The sequence below is a fragment of the Balaenoptera physalus genome (assembly GCF_965194825.1).
Source record: "Balaenoptera physalus genome assembly, chromosome: 11".
In the NCBI taxonomy this organism is placed as follows: Eukaryota; Metazoa; Chordata; class Mammalia; order Artiodactyla; family Balaenopteridae; genus Balaenoptera; species Balaenoptera physalus.
Window position 1 is genome coordinate 37,074,262 of NC_138896.1, and position 23,482 is coordinate 37,097,743.

General features: G+C 37.0%; 1 protein-coding gene across 2 annotated transcripts in view; it reads right to left on the bottom strand.

The window, feature by feature from the left end:
* Nucleotides 1–23,482, bottom strand: part of ZFAND3 (zinc finger AN1-type containing 3) — a 329,704-nt gene that overhangs the window by 72,451 nt on the left and 233,771 nt on the right. For both annotated transcript variants that reach the window (XM_082412552.1, XM_082412551.1), the window contains one exon: nucleotides 1,406–1,588. In XM_082412552.1, the coding sequence (XP_082268678.1) occupies nucleotides 1,406–1,588 (183 nt within the window). The remainder of the gene's footprint in view (nucleotides 1–1,405; nucleotides 1,589–23,482) is intronic.

The window sequence follows — 23,482 nt, forward strand, 5'->3', positions numbered from 1 at the left end:
CCTGGTTGAGAACTACTGATATAAGAAATATATTTAATTTCCACTGCTAAACAGTAAATTCTTTGAGGACAGGGACTATGGCCTTTTTTACCTTTATGTTTTCAACTTTACCTAGTACAGTGGCTTATGATAGGGGTTTAGATAAACATTTGTTCTCTGCTAATCTTTCCAAAGTTAGTAGATAGAACATTCTAACCTACCATATTCCAAGGATTTCTAGATATTCATTAAATTTGAACACCAGATTTCAACCTGTTAAGTAAAGCTTTTAAAAGGTAAAAAGCTGCTATGTCATAACATCACTACAATTTTCAACAAACCCTGTCAGTTACAGTTGTGCCCTAAAGGAAATGGTTAGAGCATTATAAAGCTTAAATGGACAATGGACTTCCATATCACATATATGATAATAGTACTCTGTCACTGAGAACTTACAGAAGAGTAAAAGAAAATACTTCCTCCTCCCTTCAAATATCCTGTGTTCTATGAAGTATATAGTGTTATCTCGTTAACTGCCTAGAAACACTCGAGGCCCACTTAGTGACAGAGGCAAGGCTTCAACCAAAGGTTCCTAAATCAGGGTAAGTTCCCTAGACCAGTGGTCCTCAATTCTTGCTGCATATTTGAATCCTCTGAAGAATTAAAAAGAACAGATCACTGAGCCTCACTCCAGATCAGTTAAATTACAGATTCACGGAATGGTGCTGAAGATTAAAATTGTTCTAAAAATCCCCAGTGGATTCTAATTTACAGCCAGGGCTGAGAACAACTGCCCTAAACTGGTTCAAAACCTCGTGTACCCTGACAGTTAACATAAAAGGCGATCCTTTAAGAAAACCTTAAGTGGGCTTCCCTGGTGGCGCAGTGGTTAAGAACCCGCCTGCCAATGCAGGGGACACGGGTTCGAGCCCTGGTCCGGGACTATCCCACATGCCGCGGAGCAGCTAAGCCTGTGCGCCACAACTACTGAGCCTGCGCTCTAGAGCCCGCAAACCACAACTGCTGAGCCTGAGTGCCACAACTACTGAAGCCCGTGCGCCTAGAGCCCATGCTCCACAGTAAGAGAAGCCACTGCAATGAGAAGCCCGCACACCACAACGAAGAGTAGCCCCCGCTCACTACAACTAGAGAAAGCCTGTGCACAGCAACGAAGACCCAACACAGCCAAAAATAATAAATAAATAAAATAAATAAATTAAAAAACACACACACACACAAAAAAAACCTTAAGCTCAATGGAAGGCTGAAACTTACTCTCTACCTTGCTGACTTGGGCCTATATGTTAACACTTAATCTTGAATTGAAAGAGCTGCTATCATTTTTTCTGGAAGAGGCATTACCAAGAAACTCATGATATGATTCTTAGGCTGCTTTCTCTACCACTTCACAGGATCTGAGACTTACACTCCTCTTTACTTGGTGAAGTTACATTCAGTTCTGTCGGAAGCGGCTGCTGGCTGGGACTAAGAGTTGGCGTGGTTATCGAGGTATTGCTGTTGTCACTGGTGGTCTCTTCGGAAAACAAATCTGATTGGCTGTTACTTGTACTTGGAGCGGAATCATCGTCTGGTTGTTTCTTTTGAAAATCTGAAGAGAAAGAGTGAGAAAACCAGTTTAAATAAGGAGTTCACAATCGTCTTGGGTATTAGAAAATAATGCAAGTTAGTATAAAAATTAAAACTAATTTGGGTGATAAAAAGAATTGAAGTAAAATACTGGTCAAAAACATACAAGATTGGTGGAGGGTAAGTGAGTTAAAGATTTCCAAGATGAGTGGTAGACATACTGATTTTAATGTAAGACTCTGCAAAGCCAGATACATGTTAAAATTTTAGGGTAGGGGTAATCAAGGATAAAACAAATAAAGAAAAGTTGTTCAAACCAATAAAGGACAGGTTAAGAAGGAGAAAAACAGCAGAGGAAGAAAGGGGAAATAGAAAACACATAATAATGTGGCAGAAATAAGTACAGATGTATCAGTAGTGGTAATAAATGTAAACAGACTAAACTTAGCAGTTAAAAGATAGAAAATTCAGACTGAATAAACAAAGTCCTGTTTTATGTAGTTCCTAAGAGACATACTAAAAACATTAACATGAGAGAAAACTTTCAAAGTATATAAACAAAATACCAGCAAATACAATTGATTAAAAAGCCAGTAATAGCTATAGTACTGTTAGGAAATGTAGACTTTAAGGCAAAAACATTATTAAAGATAAAGAGGATCATTATATAAGAGTGAAAAAAATTAGCAGAAATATAAAACAACTCTTAATCTGTATGCATCCAATAACAAAGCCTCAAAATAGGTAAAGCAAAAATGATTGTATCTATGGGAAACTGACAATTAGGTAATGAATTATTTTCAAACACATTTGGAATATTTATAAAAACTGCCTAAAACCTGGATAAACCTTGACCACACATTAGGTTATAAAGCAAAAGTCTCAACAGATACCAAAGAATTAGTAAGATATAGGCATTATGAATTGACCACAGAGCAATTAAGTTAAAAATTGGTAACAAAAATCCTATATATTTGGAAGTTTCTAAAATACACTTTAAACTCATGGGTCAAATTAGAAATTAGAAAATATGTATAATTAAATGATAATGTAATTACTACTTATCACTATCCAGTAAAGATAAAGATGCACATACATTACCTATACCCCATTTTTATTACTAGGTATATGCCTGACAGAAATTCAACACACAGGTACAAGGATATTGATTACATACTGTTTGTAATAGTAAAAATTCAGACCTAAAGGACCATAAATTATATTATATTCAAATAATGGAATAATGTACACAGTGAAAATAACTATTGCCACACACATCAACATGAATAAATCTCAAAATTATAATGTTAAACAAAAAAGCAAGTCACTAAATAACATAGTAAGACTGTACTGCACAAACCTTAAAAACAGGCAGAACTTCAAATAATATATTGTTTAGGAATATGTATCTATAAACACTAAAAAAATTAACACAATTCAGGAGGGTGGTTACCTCTGAGATTTGGGGGGGGTGGGGGGTGTGAAGTGAGAGCTATGCAGAAATATTCAAAATTATAGGTAATGTCCATTGACAGAGAATAGATTAAAATGATACATTCATTCATATGATGAAATACTCTATGGCAGTTAAAATAAATGAATAGAGCTATAAGTACAACAGAAAAATCTCAAAAACAATGTTGAGAGAGACAAGCAAGCTACAGAAAGATATGTATCTAATAATATTTATATAAAATTTAAAATATGTAAAAATATATTGTTTATCGGTACATAATTACAATATAAAAACGTGGAAATGATACACCAAATTTAGGATAATAGTTATCTGGGGGTGGGAGGGAGGGAGGAACCGGGATCTTCAATTCTATCTGTAATTTTTTTTACTTCTTAAAGCTAGTGGTCAGCGTATGACTGTTTAAATTATTATGTTTAGTCTCGGTATGTTTCATTTTAAAAAATCTTATGCTAGTCTATGAAGTACAGATTATACTTCACTGCATCAATTCAGAAAAGGAACAGAAGATCCTGACAACTCCATTTTGCCTTATCTTTTGAACCAGAGAAGCTGTTGCTATTATGCTCTATAACCTCATCAGAATCACTATTCTGACATATTCTGAGAATAATAATAGCTAGCTAGCATTTATGTTGCATTTACCATGTGCCAGGCACTGAACTAAATGTTGTATATATTTAACTCATTTACTTTAATACTCTGAACAACCCTAACAAGGGAGTTATAATTACCACCACTTTACTGATGAAGAAACTGAGGCTCAGAAAATTTAGGTAATTTGTTCCAAGTTAATAGCTAGTAAGTAGCAGGATCAGGATTTAAATACAGATCCATCTGACACAAAAACTCATGGTCTTCAATCTCAACCACAGGATGTAGAACGGTGTGCATTAGACTGGCCCAAGGAAAAGGCCTCCATGTCAAGCCCCCACCCATTTACAGCACCAATGGTGAATGCAATGGATTTAGCCAAAGAATTGCTAACCTGCTGTGCATGCCCATTAGTGATCTAAAGCCTCTACTGCTTCTGTGTATTTATTTCTCCTAGCCACTTTCTTATTTTCAGTGTTTTGACATTTCAAAATGGGTTATTATCTCAATGTTATTTGTACAGCACCCTCAGAGAAAAAGGTACTGTATAAGTGGAATAAAAATATTGCAAATGATGCTTCTTTTTTATATCATATCATCTCATTAGCTCTCCTATGTCAATAATCATTGTGTCCCTCCTATAGCCACCTTTCTACCATTTAATTGGAAATGTTATAAGACCCTAAAAGAATTGAAACTGAGTCATCATTGTACTATTTAACAGAATCTCCATTGCCTCAAGACAGACAAACACATAGAATCACTCACTGAGGCACAATAACCCTTTGAAGTTAAATGATGCTGGGGTCTAAAGACAATTACCAGGTCCCACCTACACAATCTCCAGCCCATGTTTGCCATGCTCCTTGCTTGATGTTCAGGTACTTTTCTTTAAGTTTTCTTTTGTAAATCTGCAGCTGTCATAAGGCACCTTCCTTTAACTCATCCTCCCACTGATGCCTTCTTCTGCACCTCCACTGGACGATGGTGTGAAAAAATCATCGGGCTAAAAGTAAAGATTACAAACCAAACTGGCTGCAAACAAGAGAACTAAGTAGAAGCTTTACACATTCTCCATTTCAATTCAATAAAGAAACCAGAAATAACAGAATTTTACAACCAGAATTAACTTTAAAGATCTAGCTCAATCATCTCATTTGACAGATGAAGAAAGCAAGAGCCAAGAAAGTTAATGCAACCCACCAGAAATTCACAGTTAATTATAAGAGTTTTCTAACTCTTAGGCCAAAGTTAGCAGCTTATATGATACAAAGAGCTTTAGAGTTGGACCTGGATTCAAATTCTGACTTGCCTATTTACTGGGCATATGGCTAAAAGCAAACTGTTTACTCTTTTGGGCCTTGTCTGTAAAACGAAGGGAGGGAGTTATTTCTACCTCTCAGGATAGTGTGGATTAAACAAGATAATGTACATAAAGTATCCGTGCATGGGTACTCAAAAAATGATAGTCATTAAAGAGAAAAGGTATTTTCCTGGTTTAAAGAAAGAACCATCTCTTCCTTTTAGCCCTGACGTTTGCATTACAGTTCTTACTCTCTTGTTCCTTTCTTTCTGAATCATTCAGCATCCAACTTCTGACTACTGACCAAAAGAAACAGAAGGAAAAAAAATCCCAGGAGTCTACTCCAAGGACAAAGGGGAGCAGATTTATGTCCCATGTAAAAAAGTAAACAATAAAACAGGCAGAGACTGCCTCTCGTTAACTCTACTCTGGAAAGCAGCGCAGGAAAGGAACAGAAATAGTCACTCCATTTGATCCAGACACAGAAAAGACTTGTTCACTTGTTGTTTTACAGTTCTCATACAAATGGGAAAACTAGAGCTCTCCAAGCTTATCCATCTCTTTCAGAAAAAAAAATTAGGAAAAATTATCTATTTTTGTAAATTGTTAAGAGTTTACGGTATACACAAAGGTATAAACTTGGTCTTGAATAGAGTTTTTCCAAAATAAACTGCTATTTGTAAAACCTAAGTAAAAACCTTTGAACTTTAAAGGGACTGCTGTTGAAAAGTGAACAGAAGCCAAGATCTTGGCAGCTTACCTTATTATCAACTAAGAGAAAAAATAACTTCTCGACGAAGGTACTCTTGGAACCTGCGGTATCCAGAAATGAGATGGTTCCACAAGCTAGAAAAACTGACCTAATGGTACCAGCTGAGCCAAAATGGCCAGTGAAGAAGTGCCTGGGGCTGGTTACAAACATACTCACTAGACATATTTTTTTCTCACAGGTCAATCTTCTTACTACAAAGTATACCTCAAAAGACTGGGAGCAGCAAGAAAGCACACGGCCCTGCTCTGCCGACAAGCTCATTCACCTGGGCAGCCTCACTGGGACTGTAACTTATCTAGTCATTACTCAAAACTCATATGTATGTGTGTGTGTGTATGTGTGTCTATATATGTGTGCGTGTATATACACATCTCAACAGCTGATCTCTCATATGTACTACACAGACTTGGCAAGATGCTTAACTCAAACTCCCACCCAGCTTCCAGATTATGACCATAACTATGTCTTTTTGAATGATTTGTTCAAGGCAAAGAATACCCAAAAGTGATTTGGCAAGGACTTCACTAAACTTTCTTTCTTTGAAAATAAATTATTTTTTAAAAACCCTCCTTGGTAACCTACTTTTTGCTCTTAGCAATACATCGTGACTATTTTTTACAGATCTCTGTGATCGCTGATGGGTATACAGAATGTCCACTTATAAGATAGAAATTAAACCAATTCACTTTTGTTATACATTTGCAATTACCAATTTTTCACTATTATAAGCAGATTTCATCAAACTTCCTCAGGTTATGTTGCTAGAAGTAGATCAATTAGGTAGAAGAGGACGCACATTTTTAAAGCATTTGGCACACACTGTCAAATCCTCCTGGCGCAGCACCCTGTGATTTCCCACAGCACGAGCCTTACTATGGCATGTAAGAATCATCTGTTCACTTCTCCGTCTCCTACATTATACAGGCCTGGGACAAAAACAGTGCTCCACAGATGTTAACTAAATGAGTAAGTGGCCAAATGTTTTTTAGTAGAAAGCCCATCACTGGATTACATTTAAAATTATTTTTTCAATTGTTATTTTAAACCCTTCAAACACTATTCTGTGTGCCTCTAAGGGCAGTCCTAGCATCATCTGGTTTAGCATTTCTAAAAGACGAAGTGCTGTGAATTCCTATTTTCATAATCAATAAGGAGAGATGAGAAATTCAACTGCATTTGTTCTAACTCACTCATTAAATCTGTTTGGCCACTAATAAGGCTTCTATATCATTATTACAGACACTAAGCTGGGTATAAAGAAAATTAAACTGGAGGTGAAAGAGGAACTAAGAATGAAGTGCCTGCTATGAGGCAAGGCACTATGTTCATTCAGAGGCCTTACGTTCATTTTCTCATTTAATCCTCAAAATAAACTGGGTGGTAGATGTCATCCCCATATTTCAGCAGAGGACAGGGGGCATGGCAAGTTTGGGCAACCTGCCCCTCCTAACAAATGCCGGAGCTAGGGTGTGAGGCCCAAATTCGTGTAATTCTAGTATGCTACTTCCCACTACAGCATGCATCACTGAAGCAACCACAGCCCAGCTTGCAGGGGTGACTCTTCCAGTTCCCGCATTTCCATTCCCAGGCTCAAACCCCATCTGACTCTTTATCACAGATTACAACTCCACATTCCCACTGGAAGCTTTCATTTGGTATTTCACACCATAAAATGCTTCATGTTTCCAGTAGCCAATTAAAGTAAAATGGAAATGTTGACAATAAAAATTTAATTTTGATATCTCAAAAGTTTGGTTCATGCAAGGCATAGTATGAAAGCCTCCTTTAACAAAACAGGGCCCCTTCTCCTCTTTTCTTCGTCTCTTCTCCTAATTTATCTCCATAACAGACTACAGCTTCCATTCATAAGCACATTTCTACATTTTCAAAGCTTCACATTCCCACCCCAACCACAAATCTTAGATAGCTTATTTTAAAAAGCTACAAAGCTGTTAGCAGTAGCCAACCAATTCATAAGCCAGAGTTCTAGCCTCCTAATTAAAATCTTAATAAAATTCTAGTATTTGAATGTTAATCTGGGTTAACAGCCTCAGAAAAAGACAAACTGGTTTAAACAAGAATTAGCAAGAACCAAAGGACGAACTAATTACTATTATTAAAGCCTTAAAATGCACTCACTCACCTTGGATCCTAGCTTATGGGGAAAACTGTGATCTGCTCAATGTGGCTGTGTTCATTTAAACTTTCTTTCATGAGTAATCTCTTCTAACTTCTTTAAAAAAACAAAAACCAAAACCTTTACCCTACCAAATTCTCTCTCATGATGATTCCTTCCCTTTAAAATTCAGACTCTTCATTGACTGATTGATACTGTTTTGATACTGACTGATACTTTCAAACAAGTTTTAAACACACACACACACACACACACACGTGTATGTATATATACACACACCTACATACCATATATATATCCTGTTGAGGATAAATGACTCCTGTCCTGTGTTCCCTATCTATGCCCACAAATCTGTCTACTTTGAGGTATTACCTCAGAAATTAAAAGGGACCTTGTCTTCTGTCCTTTTCTGGGGATGGTGCCAACATTCTCCTAGAGACTGAAGTCAGAAGCCTGGGAAACATCTCAGACTCCACATTCTCCCTCTCTTAATTCTACATCTCAAAAATCACCAAGTCTAGTCTTTACCAGTCCTAAATATCTCTGGAATCCATCCACTTCTCTATTTCCACTCTAATCTAAGTCATCATCATCTGTCAGATTCCTTCAATAGCATGCTAACTGATTTCTTTGTATCCTATCCTCTCTTGGCCCTAATTCATTCTAATTCATTCTACACAAAGCAATCAGAGTGACGTAAAAAACAAATTTTGACACAGTCATTTTCCTCCCTAAACCCTGAATGAGCTTCCATTACCTTAATAATCATATCCAAATTCCTAAACATGGCTTACAAGTTAGAAGTCTCTCCATGAACCGGCTTCTGGCTATCTCTTCAGTCCCGTCTTAAGCCACTGCTCCTCCTCTCCCTCCTCCTGCTTCAGCCATACTGGAGTGCTTTTGGTTTTTTCTGAACACTATTCTTTTTCTCATCCCGGAGTACTTTGATCAGGCATGTGGGAGACTCTTTTTCTTTATCTTGCTATTCACCTTGGTAACTCCTACTCATTTTGAACCTTAACTTAAGCACTCTTTCCTCAGGGAGGCTCTTAAGATTAACCATAGAAGACACTTAATAAATATTTCTGGGTGAATGAATGAATGTCTTATTCACTGTACATCCCAGTCCCTAGCAATAATGCCTGCCACACAATATACAATATAGATTTGTTGAATTTAACTTATTTGATACCGGTGAACATACCAAGTTTAAAAACATTTGTTTTCTCAGACATTAATAAGTAGACTTCAAATTGCTATAAAAATGTATTTCTAGGAAACAAGAATGCAACTACATATAGTAGAAATATTAAGTACCCCCTTCAATAAGCAGATGTTTGAATTTTACAACTATCCCGTCACATATAAACTTCTTCTTCCTTACTACACACCACAAGTAACTGGTTCTGATAGAACCCAAAAGGTCTCTCAACTCCTGTTTGCTTAGATTCAAACCACAAAGCTGCAAGCTTTTATTTCAGAATACTAGAAATAACACTAGACTGCCTCCCAAAAGCATGTCTTCAAATGCTTCCTGCAAAAGTAGGCAGTGGAGAATATATGAAGGTGACAAAGCTTATAAGCAAAACTCTTATCAGTAATTAAGCTTATTTTGTAATCTGGTTTATCACTGAAATTATACAGTCCCTAAATTCTTCACACCTATAGCGCCTACTGCTCAGAATTGTGAACTAGCAAAAAAAAAAAAAAAAAAAGTTATTTGGAAGAAGGCTTGTTTCTTATACAGCATTTATTGCGCAGACTATACAGTTTTCCCAGCAATAGTGTCTCATATTCATTTACAGGGCATAAATTAACATGTTAACATTACAGCAAATACCTAACAATCCATTAGTACTACAGTAACATAGTGCACAAGAGACACATTTACCTCATTTTGGTCTAACCTCAAAAACGTGTCAATTTTCTAAAAAACTGAAAACACAAGGAGAAGTTTTCTGAATATTGTGACATTAATCTAGTTTCAGCAAAATGAGAATTTGATGGTGTGTGTGCATATACATACATCCTACACATACAGCTCAACCAGCAAAATAAACAACAGAGTAGGCATATTGTGTAAATACTAGACAAAGCTGACAAAATAGGCAAATTAGAACCAAAAAACAAAACAAAAACCTCTGACCTATCTGTTTACAGCTGATCCTTGGTACCATTTAAAGACCTCCCTCAGGGCTTCCCTAGTGGCGCAGTGGTTGAGAGTCTGCCTGCCAGTGCAGGGAACACGGGTTCGGGCCCTGGTCCGGGAGGATCCCACATGCCGTGGAGCAACTGGGCCCGTGAGCCACAACTGCTGAGCCTGCACGTCTGGAGCCTGTGCTCCGCAACAAGAGAGGCCGCGATAGTGAGAGGCCCGCGCACCGCCATGAGGAGTGGCCTCCGCTTGCCGCAACTGGAGAAAGCCCTCGCACAGAGACGAAGACCCAACACAGCCATAAATAAATAAATAAATAAACTCCAATCTCTTTAAAAAATAAAAATAAAAAATAAAGACCTCCCTCAAACCAACAGTCCTTACTGTCATTCATGAATCATCGGATGGCACAGGTGTGGCACGAACATAACTGCTGGAGAGGCTGGAGCCCGGAAGATTTTTTTCAGTTCAGGCCTAAGGTTACAAATGCCCCAGAAAGACTTCAGTGACAACAGAACAGAAAATTAGAAAAGCTTTGGGAATACACTAGGAAAAGAAAATCCTCCTTTTTTAGATCCTTGGTTGTTTTTATAATTGTATGCACAGTCTTCATGCTACCAGCCCTTCATTTTACCATGTAGAAGTGACAGGAGAAAAGACAAAACTCCCTCTCACCGGCCCTCCCTTTGGGGGAAGTGGAAGGAGAGCAGTGTTTGTGCTCCTGCCCACTGATACCCTTGTAATTCGGTCCTCTTTGTCTTTGTTCCCCTCCATGGGTGACGGGCAGCTCTTGCCTTTAACGATATTTCATTTCCACTCAGTTCTCAGTCTCACCATCTCACATCAGGGTCACAGACCACCAAGCTTCAGTCCTCCTACAGTTAAGCTCTATTGGCAAGCTGAGCACTTCACGTTTCAGGAAATTCAACTCAGGGTGGTGGTGGTGGTAACTTTTGAGACACACTTTCCCTTAAGATAAAACTTGCAAATGTTCAGCACAAATAATTATTTTTCAAACAGTGCAAAATGGTATATTTTAAGAATGGCAACCTCTTTCTCAAAAAGTTAACAGACCACACATTGGTTTAAACTGCTAAGAGAAATTTTTTTAAAGAATGAAGTGATAGGTTTGCTAACACTTTATTACATCTATTAAAGCATATCAGGGGATGTTCAGCAAAGTCCATGATTTTCACAAGGTCCAAAGATCAGGGCTAACTGACTAATGTTTATCCGATGAACTCAAGGTAGCAAAAGAATATATAATGCCTGTGTGATTCACAATGCCCAAAAAGGCATTTGTCTAATAATAGAAAGAGTACATGTTCTCTCTGAAGAACACTATGGATAGTTATTAAAAAGCTGTAGCATAAAGTAAGGGAAAACTTGTCCTTCACGTAATGGTTACCAGGTAAAGACCTAAGAGATTTTTTCACTCATGAGAAAAGCTCGTGCAGTTACCTACAGATTCTCTGTCATAGTGTGGTGTTTAGGAATGTAGAATGAACCCTGGCTCAACCTCTTAACTGTTGTGTGACCTTGGGCGAGTTATTCAACTTCTCTTCCTTCTGTTTACTCCTTCTCTAAAATGGGAATAATAATCACATCTACTTCATAACGTTATTATGTGGATTATATTAGATAATTACATGTGAAAAGTTTCAGAACAATGCCTGGCTAGTAAGTCTCAAATTAACTATGGACTTCTTATTACACTTCTGCCTTCTTGCACACAATTTAAATATTTGCTAGTTTGAGACTGTGACAATGAAAAATAATTTCTCTGGAGCCAATGAATGAACAGAAGGGAATTACATCTAACTCGTCTTCATAACAATGTACACTAGGTAAGCCAATCTGGGCTTATAAACTCAGAAATTTACAGGGACCAGGTAGATATTATAAATGTACAAAGTCAGCTGGCTTAAAGTAGCGGGAAGTGATGGTTACTGTGGCTAACTGGCAAGTGTAAGCCTCGCCTAAAGGTATCTGATTCCAAACTTAAAAACAAAATTAAAAACCTCCAAATACAACATATCTGTGCCCTGGCAAGCCTGCAGTTTATAAGATGCCTGATTTAAATAGAGACAAAGTATTTATTATATAAAAGTTTAGTACACTGCATTAGCAATTCCACATACTGGTAAGGAAATGATTCATCAGATATATGTGCTTAGATATAAAGAGCAAATAGGAAAGTATAGAGAAACAACACAAAGAGAATCAGACAGACCTATGTTTGAATCCTGGCTAAGCTAATCAGAAGCTGTGTGACCTCAAGAAAGTTACTTACCCAATTTATGATTGTTTCCTCACCTGCAAAAATGCTGAAGACCTATCCTCTAGGATTGTTGTGAGAATGGGAGATAATGTGGGTGTCCCCCACATTACAGAGGTATTGAATAAATTTTTGAATGAATAACAAATGAGTGTCAAAACCCTCATGTAGGTCTAGAACAGAGATTCTTAACCTAGGGTTCTTATATCAGCTTAAACTAATGTATGCTTCAATTACAAATGACCCTAAAACCTAGGTGCTTACAACAACAGTTTGTTGTTTTTGCCCACATGTGTCTTCATTCCAGGAATCCAGAATGAAAGAGTGGCCCTAACTGGAACACGACTGGTCTTGTGGCAGAGAGAATAGAGCGATGTGGAACCATACCATGGCTGTTAAAGTTTCCATTCATTAGTGACATATGAATTTTTTTGTTCACCTTTAATTTGTTAAAAGATGTCTCATGGTCAAGTCTGATGATGAAGACAGGGAAGTATAATCCTCCCACTGGAAGGGGCGGCAAACACCTGGGAGCAATAATACAACCTAGGGTTCATAACGTGTGCACAGAAAATTTTGCATATAGTTCTGGGTTAATCTTATGAAATTATATGCAATACTGTGTATACATACAGGCCCATTTTTCCCCTCAGAAAACAGAACACAGATATTATATTTTGAAAGGTATTACAGACTAAAAGGGCCTAAAAAAAATCAGATTGAGTTTGAAAGAAGTCAAGTCTCAAAAATATGGCCATTACTAGTAATTTTATAACACTAGAGCAATACAACAGACCTAACTCTGGTTTTCTGAGTTGCTGATTACTGGGACAGTGTGGGCTGGGGAAATAGTCTGAATTTTCTACCAGGCTCCATTAAATTCGATTATTGCCTTATGAAAATCTGAGTATATGAACTGCAGTAAAACTACAGTAGGCTGATAACCGGTTTATTGAAAATAAAGTCTTATCTGAGAAAACTGTGATTTCCTGACAGCTGAAAACCCTGTTCTTTATAAAATACAAGGCAGTCTAACCCTAATTCAAAATTTAATTTGTTTTAAATTAACAAGGCCATGTTATGTTTATTTTATTTTATTTCTCTTTTAATGATTATAACCCAGTCTTGTTCCTGATTCTCAAATGGATGAAGGCTACTAAGTCAATGTGCTGAAATATTTACAGCTCCCTACCAAATGGGAAAAATAAGCTATTAGAAAATTCTTCTTAGGAACCAACTGCCTTATACTAACCAAATAATCCAATCTGATTTTGTCTAAATTTCATTTAAGACAGGTGAAACTTTATATAACTAACTCATTTTTAAAATATTTTTTCCATTTGGGAATATGCTTTTATTTCACTTGCAACTGTGGGTAAATGCATTTTGAATGGGATGAGGAAGAGGAAGTTATCCATTTAAAAATTATCTTTCAAATATTTAATGGCATGTGATATAGGCAAATTCTTCCTTTTAAGGTCATAATAGTACTAAACAAATTAAGTGTTAATGTTCTGTGTAGATACAACTCTAATTGTCCCTTACTCTTATTCTATGTAGCCCAACAAGAGGCCATGTAATTCAAATCCTTTATAAACTTCTAATTTATGCAATTAAATTAAATTTGGACTTAGATCTTACATTAGTTTGAGAGAATTTGCTTACTATTAATTCTGACCAGTAAGAAAAAGGAAAATGAGATACACTTCATGGGACTTCGCTGGCGGTCCAGTGGTTAAGACTCCACGCCTGCAGGGGGCGCGGGTTCAATCCCTGGTCGGGGAACTAAGATCCCACATGCCACGTGGCATGGCCAAAAAAAATTTTCTTTTAATTTAAGAAAAAGAAAAAAGAGATACACTTCAATTGTCACCACCAATACTCAGCCTTTATAGATAATGCCCTTGGCTTCTAATAGGGATGCTATTAAGAAATAGCCATATAAAACACACCACTTTTTTTTTTAGTTGAAGTATAGTTGATTTACAATATTGTGTTAGTTTTAGGTGTATAGCCTAGTGAGTCAGTATTTTTGCAGAATATTCCATTATAGGTCATTACAAGAAAATGGGTATAATTCCCTATGTTATACAGTATACCCTTGTTGCTTATCTATTTTATATATAGTAGTCTGTATTTGTTAATCCTATATCCCTGATTTGTTCTTTCCCCACTTCCTCTCCCCTTTGGTAACCACAAGTTTGTCTTCTATATCTGTAAGTCTGAAACACACTACTTTTTGAAGGGCTGTTACTGAGAACATGGTTCACTACTCTTCTCACTGTCTACTTTAGAGCTCACAGGATGTTGACCTTTGAACTGTTTGCATTTCCATTTTTGCTTTGACTCCTAGGAAGCTCAGATCTCAATCTGCACTCTGTCTTGAATGGTTATACAGAGGTTTATGGCATGAATTTCTGTGTTGACGTTCTTCGTCTTCATCTTACTAATCAATCTAAATTTTCCCTTTGTCTTGATTTCTTCTTTTAAAAAGAAAAAGCGTATTGTACTCTGTATGTTACTTTTTACTAAACTACCATTTTTTGGAAAGTAATGATAATTAAATAAAAATAAATACCATAATCTCATTTTTATGTGGGGATTTCATAAAGATAAACATTTGTAAATAATACATATTTACGCCTGTATCTATATTGAAGTGAAGGCTACTAATAAAACCAAAAAGTTAAGAAAATTCCTAGAAAACGTATGAATATATCAAGTTAGGAATAAAATTCTACGTGGACTGCATTATATTTTCTGTATGAGGAGCCCATAGTTATGGTTGTTGTTTTTTTGTTTTTGTTTTTTTCATTTTACCTTTCAGGGCAAAGAAAGCATGCAGAAGAAATATCAACTAAATAGAACTGAACAGGTTTTAAGGCAAGACATGCCAAGTCTAAGTAACAGATCTAAACATGTGAGGAGTTGAAAAGTAATGGACAAATGAAAATGAACAGAGGATGCTTAGGAGGCTAGGTATCACACTGCCAAAGCAGTACAACAATTTCCCTTGCAGTTTACACTTCAGTTGTCTCAGCACAAATCATACAAACCTAAAAAAGATCTGCTCCATCACTTTTGCATCTTCACATGTACTTTATCAAAAGCAAAAACATCTCCCCAATACAACCAGCCCCAAAGCTCCCATTTCATGAAAGTGATTTACCATTTCACTTGACTCTATATGTGAATAACACTGTAGTGCAAACTCAAGGGAAAAGGCTAGCATGTCAAGAAAGGCTACAGCACATTCCCAATTTCTCTTTTAATACTGTGTTTATCCATTTGATCGATGTTAAATTCCATTCATCTTTTCTCCTAAAAACTATAAAACTGAGAGTGACAAGGAAAATTACATTCTCTTCAGCCAAGTTCTTGCTGAGACATTAGAGATGCTGGCATTCCCAGTCAAGAGTGAATAGTGGCTCTAGCAAGCAGGAGCTCAAATTCTGCAAGATAGCTAAAGGATGAGCTTTTGTTTCTATTTTACTCATTTCAGATAGAGAAAACATTATAGTTACAAACTTATTTGCATAGATAACAATGTTTCCCCCAACAAATCATTTAAAAAGAGCACTGACTAGCCTTACTGTCAACCAAATTAAAATGCAATACTTTTTTTAAAAAAATCAATCTTTTCCATTAACCATTTCGTCATAGTCAGAAATAAATGCACCAAAGGTAGTAATTAGTATATTGCGATGGATGGATGGATGGATGGATGGATGGATGGATGGATGGATGGATGAGAGGAAGGGAAGGAGGAAGGGAGGGAAGAAAAGGGTGCAGAGGATTAATGGGAGAAAAATAGCAAAACTGACTTATACTAGAAGTAATTATAATTGGAGGGATAGACTAAAGACTATGGACTAGATTTTTATTGGACTTTTTTATTGGTTTTTGTTGAATTGGCTACAAGTAACTATATAACAGAAGTGATTCTTTGTGACTACTCCAGTGACAGACCTTGTCACAGAATCTACATTCTTCACCTTGTCATTTTAAGATAATTTCAAAGAATATACTCATGTAATTTTGGAACTGAAAAGCTTTTATAAATAATCTAGTACAAGGTTTTTGATCTAAAAACAATTTCAAAGGTACCACCAGCATTTTAAAGAAACAGAATAGAAAAGAAAATATGAGAATGCCCTGCAGATAGTAAGGTTAAATTCTGTTTTATAAAACTTTGTTATACATATGTATTAAGCCCATACATATGTGTATACTGATTCACAATGCAAAATGTATTTCTTATTGTAGGACGTAATAAAAAAGTTAAATACCAATGATCGAATACATCTTCATTATACAAATGAGGAAACGGAGGCACAGAGAAGGAAAGAAGTAAACTTGTTCTGGGCATCTTAGTCACTGAAGTAGGAGCTCAAATGAGAAACACAAAAATGTCTGATCCTACAAGGCAAATGCACCCCACTATGAATGCTAATCCATAACCTTCCCAAGTAGGTTTTATATACTGTTAATCATCTATTCTTTAAAATACCCCTTAAAAGTCTGGTATGGCATTCAGACAGTTGTGAACTATTAGTCCTGAATAGCACTAAAAGAAAGATAAGCCCTTCTTGATCTGTCTACTTCTCTTGCAGATGTTTCTTGTAGCTGAAAGCCAGTAATGACAAAAATATCCTTATGTTTCTTAAAAAGCAGTTCCAGAAATATATATCAAAAGTTTAAATGAGCACACTTTTCCCCCCTCAAACCAGCCATAGGGGTGAAATGTGCATATTTCACAATCCAGCATTTTCACTTTAAGAAAATTGTTTTAAGGAAAACAAAAGAAGTACAAAAAGTTTTTTTTGTTGTTGTTGTTTTTTAAATGGTGACCTGAGAAAAGAACATAGAAGTCAGCTTGAAAAGATTTACAGTGGCCATATCTGGGACATTCTGAGCATTAAAGACGAAAAAGACAGTAATGGATTATAATGTACTGCACAAAATAAGAATTCATGGGTCCATATTGATATAATTTAAAAATGAGGGAGAAGGGAAAGCTCTTGTTACAGCAGAAAGCAAACTAATAAATATAGAAGAAATATGGTTAATAAAAATCATCAATGGTTGCTAAAACTAGTGGGTGAAATTTTGATGAGGAACAGAATACTTATATAGTCTCAAAGCATCTCCTCACAAATTCCTTATTAATTAGAAAGGAAACATAGTAATTTTATAGTGGAGAAACCTGGGGATTTCACCTTAATCACACATCTCCTGATCCGATGCAATGATGGTACAACATCACTTTTGCAATGTTCCTCTCAGAAATGCGTAACTTGAATCTAATCATAAGGAAACATCAGACAAACACAAATTGAGGAACAGTCTACAAAACAACTGACCTGAATTCCTAGTGTCAAGGTCAAGAAAAACAAACAAAAACAGGCTGAGGGACAATTCCAGACTAAAGAGACATGACAATTAATTAATTAATTGACTAATTTTTAAATTTTTTTGAGACATGACAATTAAATGTGATGTCAAACTCTGATCTGGTGGGGCGGTGGGGGGAGAGAATAGCATAAAAAGGGCTATGAGACAAATGATGAAGTTTGAGGGACTTCCTGGTGGTGCAGTGGTTAAGACTCCACACTCCCAATGCAGGGGGTCCAGGTTCCATCACTGGTCAGGGAACTAGATCCCACATGCATGCTGCAACTAAGAGTTCACATGCCGCAACTAAGGAGCCTGCCTGCCACAACTAAGGAACCCACACACCACAACTAAGGAGGCTGCCTGCTGCAACTAAGACCCAGTGCAACCAAATAAATAAATAAATATATACATATATATTTTTAATTTGAATATGGTCTGTGGATTAGATAATAACATGGTATCAGTATTAGATTTCTTGATTTTGATCATTTTACTGTGGTGGTTATATAAGAGAATATCCTTGTTCTAAAGGAACTACACAGTGGAAATAAATATTAAGGATAAAAAGGCATAGTGTCTAATTTATGCTCAAATGGTTCAGGAGAAGATGTGTTTGTGTGTCCACACACACATATACAGAATGATAAAACAAATGGGGTAAACAACTGTTAAATCTGCATAAAGGATATACTCAAGTTCCTTCTATTATTTTTTGCAGCTTTTCAAGTTTGAAATTGCATCAAATAAAAATAGTTTTTAAAAGGTGTGTAAATGGAAGCAACCCAAGTATCCACTGGTGAATGAATTAATAAACAAAACATAGTATATGCATGCAATGGAATATTATTCAGCCTTAAAGAGGAAGGGAATTCTGTCACATGCTACAACATGGATGAACTCTGAGGACATTATGTTAAATGAAATAAGCCAGTCACAAAACGACAAACAGTGTATGATTCCACTTATATGAGGTATCTAGAGTAGTTAAGTTCACAGAGACAGCAAGTAGAATGGTGGTCGCCAGGGGCTGGGGGAGAAGGGAATTGAGAGTTGCCGTTTAATGGGTATGGAGTTTGTTTTGTAAGATGAAGAGTTCTGGAGGCTGGCTGCATGACAATGTGAATGTACTCAACACTACTGAACTGTACACTTAAAAATGTTCAAGATGGTAAACTGTATGTGAATTTTACCACAATTTAAAAAATCTAATATATATATAATGAATTTCTTTAAAAAGATATATACAAAAATAGTCATTGCAACCTTTTCTGTAACAGTGTTAACAACCAAAATGTCCTTCAAGAGGATAGGTGGCAAGTTTGTATGTACACACACAGTGGAAAAAAGGTGGGAAATATAGGCTTACAAATACTTCATTTAATATACTACTTGTGCATAAAAATAAACTGTTTATGGTTTTTCTTGTTGTTGTTCTTTTATCCATTTTGCCCCTAAAGTCTAATAGCAATACACTGTAAGTTTAGGGGTAGTAATAGCCAGGTGGTAGAATTAAGAAGGGAAATATTTTCTATACTTATGTCATAATTGGCTTTTTTTAAACAATCAGTATGCGTTTTTTAATATTGAAAACAAAACATAGAGAACATGACAAATACCTGCATTCTCACCACCCAGATTCAATGAATTTTAGTATCTGTTGTATTTGCATTACGTCTGTGTGTCATCAATAGGCTAGAAGGTAATACAGCTTTCTAGCAGAGCTACTTCTACCCTTAGGTTCCTCAGTACAGCAATGGCAGATGAAAAGACAGGATAAGATGCATAAGACCAGAGGACTTGGACCAGCAGATGAATCCTCGAAGCTCTGCTTTGGCTGAACTGCAGAGCAGCCTTGGAAGCCCCCTTCCTCATACGTGGATGCCCATGAAGGAGCAGAGTGTGGCCCCCGACTCTGTTTTTACTCTGCACCCTGTTCATTCTTGGGCACTTGTATTAATTGGCTCATACCCTTCCACACAACCCCGTCATAGATAATAGATATTAAGACCATGTGATGGAAAAGTCAGTCCCTGCAAGATTACGGACATGCAGTTTGGGAAATTAATCTTTGATTCACCCAACTTTGCAGTAAACATTTAGTAACATGCTGGGTTTGTTATTAGTTATTTACACTTGGTGAACAGGCAGTCACTTGGCTGGTCTCCAGAAGAGCTGGGAGGGGACATGAGAGCACAACCTATACACTCACCCCTCAACAAAATGTCAAAGATGAGCTTTCTAAAGGGCCCAAGAAGAGTCCTCATCCTAATTAAGGAGTACTGGCAGTGGCTGGGTGCCCCTGTGTGGCTCCTCCCCAGTGGGAAGTGCTACTGTGCCCCCTGCTCTGGGATAAGCTGTTTCCTTTATCTACATTAAAGCATGTATACCTTTTACCTAGCAGCCAATGCCTTTCAATTAATTATATAATCAACATCAGCTAAATGCATGGGCAACCTGGATCATGGGGAAATTTTTATCAAGAAGTTGTTACCTAAGCACTTACCTTTAAAATGATGATGAGTTGGTGGTTATAATGCTTGTTAAACAAGTGCCATTAAACTTTGTAAACCAAAAATCTGAACTGTGACATTCTTCGTGGAGACAAGTGAATACTGGGTCAGCTTAAAGGAAAATGTGTTATTATACTTATTTAAGGACAAAAACGTTTGACACAATTTATGCATGAAATCAGGACTCAGAGGGAAAAAAGATTTTCAAGTCTTATTTATAACGCATTCCTGTACTACGGATATGCCTATTTTCTTTAATTAGCTAGAGTACCCCAACCATGCTTATCCTGATCAGAATGTTACACTTCATGATCTGAAAAATCTGAGATGAGTATATGGCAAGAAACAGTGTTTACTGACATCCTAGAAGGTGAATTCCACTCAACTACCCTGAGCTTGAACCCCAGCTTGCATCAAACATCAGGAAGACCACAACAGGAGGGCTACACCAAGGCCTGGCTATCACTCAGATAATACTAAAAACATTCTCTATTCATTTCCTGATATTTTACGTTGTGTGTGTTTACCTATTACACTTTACAACCCTTTAAGAGGTTCTAAGCTAGAAATGGCCATGGGATTCCTATTCTCTGCTCCGAAAGTGACTCAATAGCTCAAAGAAAGAAAAAAAAATGTCAGGTTAGCAGGATATCACATGACTATGGTTGAGATTCTGCTCCTTAGGCAAAAACTACATTATGTTCTACACAAGCTCTGAAGCGACAAGCAGAATTAAATGGACAAGTGTTGTCTGTTCAAGTGAAAAGGTATACATTATATAGAAACTGAATTCTGATTTTATAAGTTTTTGGATATACCATCAGATAGTTTAGCTTTTAAAATATATTCAGGTATTTAATATTACATGTTAAAATTTGCTTACCAACTTGGCTTAAGTTTATTTCTATTTGGTTCATTTCTATCTGTTGATACTCTATTTGATGAGTCATTGTAATCATACCTTCCTTTAAACATATTTAATTATATAATTTTTAAATATATTAAAATTTGAAATCTGTGTCTAAGTCCAACATCTGGGCCTACTGAAAGGCAGTTCCTATTGCCTGTTGTTTTTTTCCCCTACACATGGTCATACTTCCCATTTTTTTTTTGCATATCTTATAATTTTTTGCTGAAAACTGGACATTTTAGATAATATATTGTACCAATTCTGGTTACTTACTCTCCCCGTTTGTGGGGCTTTTGTTGTTGTTTGGTTGGCTGGTTGGTTATCTGTTTAGTGGCTTGGTTGTACTAATTCTGTGAAGTCTATTTACCCTGCAATGTGCAGTTCAGACTTTCCAAAGTCCCTGTTAAGACTTTTCCCTTGTTTTTATCTTTTAGCCGAGATTCCCATGGGTCACCGCTGGGTCCACATAAAGCACTTATTGATCAGAGGTTGTACTTAAGCCTCCTTAGCCAGTTAGGTTTTCAACCTCTTAATGTTTGTGTGGCTTGGAGACTGCTTTCACTTTTCAAGGAATTTATGATTTTGTCCTGCATTCAGCTAGGGAACGGCAGCTTGCAGGTACTCTCTCTACTACCAGGAGGGTGCAGCCTTGGGCATTCACACAGTCTTCCACACCACCAGGGATGAATGTGCAATGTGGCTTTCCAGGAATTCCCCCAGGGTCAGAATAACTTACTGTTTAGTCAGTATTTGTTTTTAAGTTGTGCTTAAGACCTCTGAGCCAGTAAGACTTCCACATTTTGCTGATGGATCTGTATATGGCTTGAGGAATGCTTGCAAGTGCACCCCACATCCTGCTCAAACTGCTCCCAAGTGGGTACAGTCTAATGCACGCGGCACAGCTTTCCACATCCCAAGAAATGGCTGTGATCCCAGGAGGGCTCTTTCTGGCTGTCCTTTTCCTTGGTTCTGTTAAATTTCTGGCTGGTTCACCTTTCTGTTTATTGCTACTACTATCACAGAGCTACCTTCCCTCTTACTTTCACCACTGTTTTCAACAATGCCCTTAGGCATGACTTCTCTAGGCTTTGTTCCAAATAAAGGCAGTGTCTGCATGCCCCCCACCCCAACAATGCAGAACCCTTACCAATGCACAGGTGCTGAGGGTGAGGGCAGCAATTCACTTCTCCCAGAGTGACACCCTGCTTCATCCTGGCTTGCCCCTCCTGGTATAGAATCCCTATCCTTTGAGCAAGTTGAGTCAAGGGCAATCAGGGGTCTAGTATCTTCGGCTTGTTACGTCTCGGGCAGAGAGTCCTTGCCCTAGGAGTAGAAGCTGGGCCCCAGTCCTCTCAGCCCCATCCTGTCCAAAACAGTCTTTCTGCAGTATAAGGCTGGGGGCAGATAAGAGATGCTGGCTGCCTGTCCCTCCTAGGGTGAAACTGTATTCCTAGACTTGGAGCGAGAGGGAGAAAGAGCTCTGTATTCTTGGCCACATCTGCTTGGAGTAGACATTCTGTAACATCGAGCTGGAAGAAGCAGTAGATGGGGGAGTAGGTTGTGACTCAAATGCCAAATGCTCTTGCTGTTCTTACCAAAATTTAGTAGATTTTGTTGAATAAGTGTTTCTCCATTTGCTGTGTGCCTTTAGGACAATTTCCAGATTTTTAAAAAAAAAATTTAAAAAATAATTTTCACTAAATGGTTGTGTTTCACTGAGGAGAAGGTCCACAAACCTTCTTACACAGTCATCCCAGAAATTCCCACCCTGAACAATTTCTAGAAAATTAAAATATGCATATGAGATGATAGAATCTGCACCTTTCCTAGATTACTGGTATGTGCTTGTTCTGTTCTTGAATGACTCAACACTGTTTATACAACAGTCTATATTTTAGAAAAAGAAAATGCAGAAATCTTTAAGAATTACTTTAATGAGAAATTCCCATATACTAATTAAGCAACATAAGTTTACTGTTTTGTCTGTGACTAAATATAAATATTACTGAAAACTCAGAATGTGAGTGCATTAGAAAATGTACCACCCTCCCACTTTTCAAGGATTATTTTTAAGGGTTTCACAGGTTAAGATACACCATTACTTAAATGCTGGACATACATGCCCAGCCGTGTATCATCTTGGTTGCTTAGAAACCATGAGGCATGGCCTGAATAAGCAAAATTAGAGCAGCAGAAGGAAGGAACCCTTTGTTAAAAAGAGGTTCAGAGAAAAATGTCTTGGCTGTAATTATATATTTTGAAAATGAAACTGCAAAGTAAACAAACATAATGGAAGGTTTAGGATGTCACATGTAAAGATGTCTTCCCAAGCAAAAGCACTTTAATTCTTACTGCACTTGAGTTACACACTTCAACATAGTTGCAG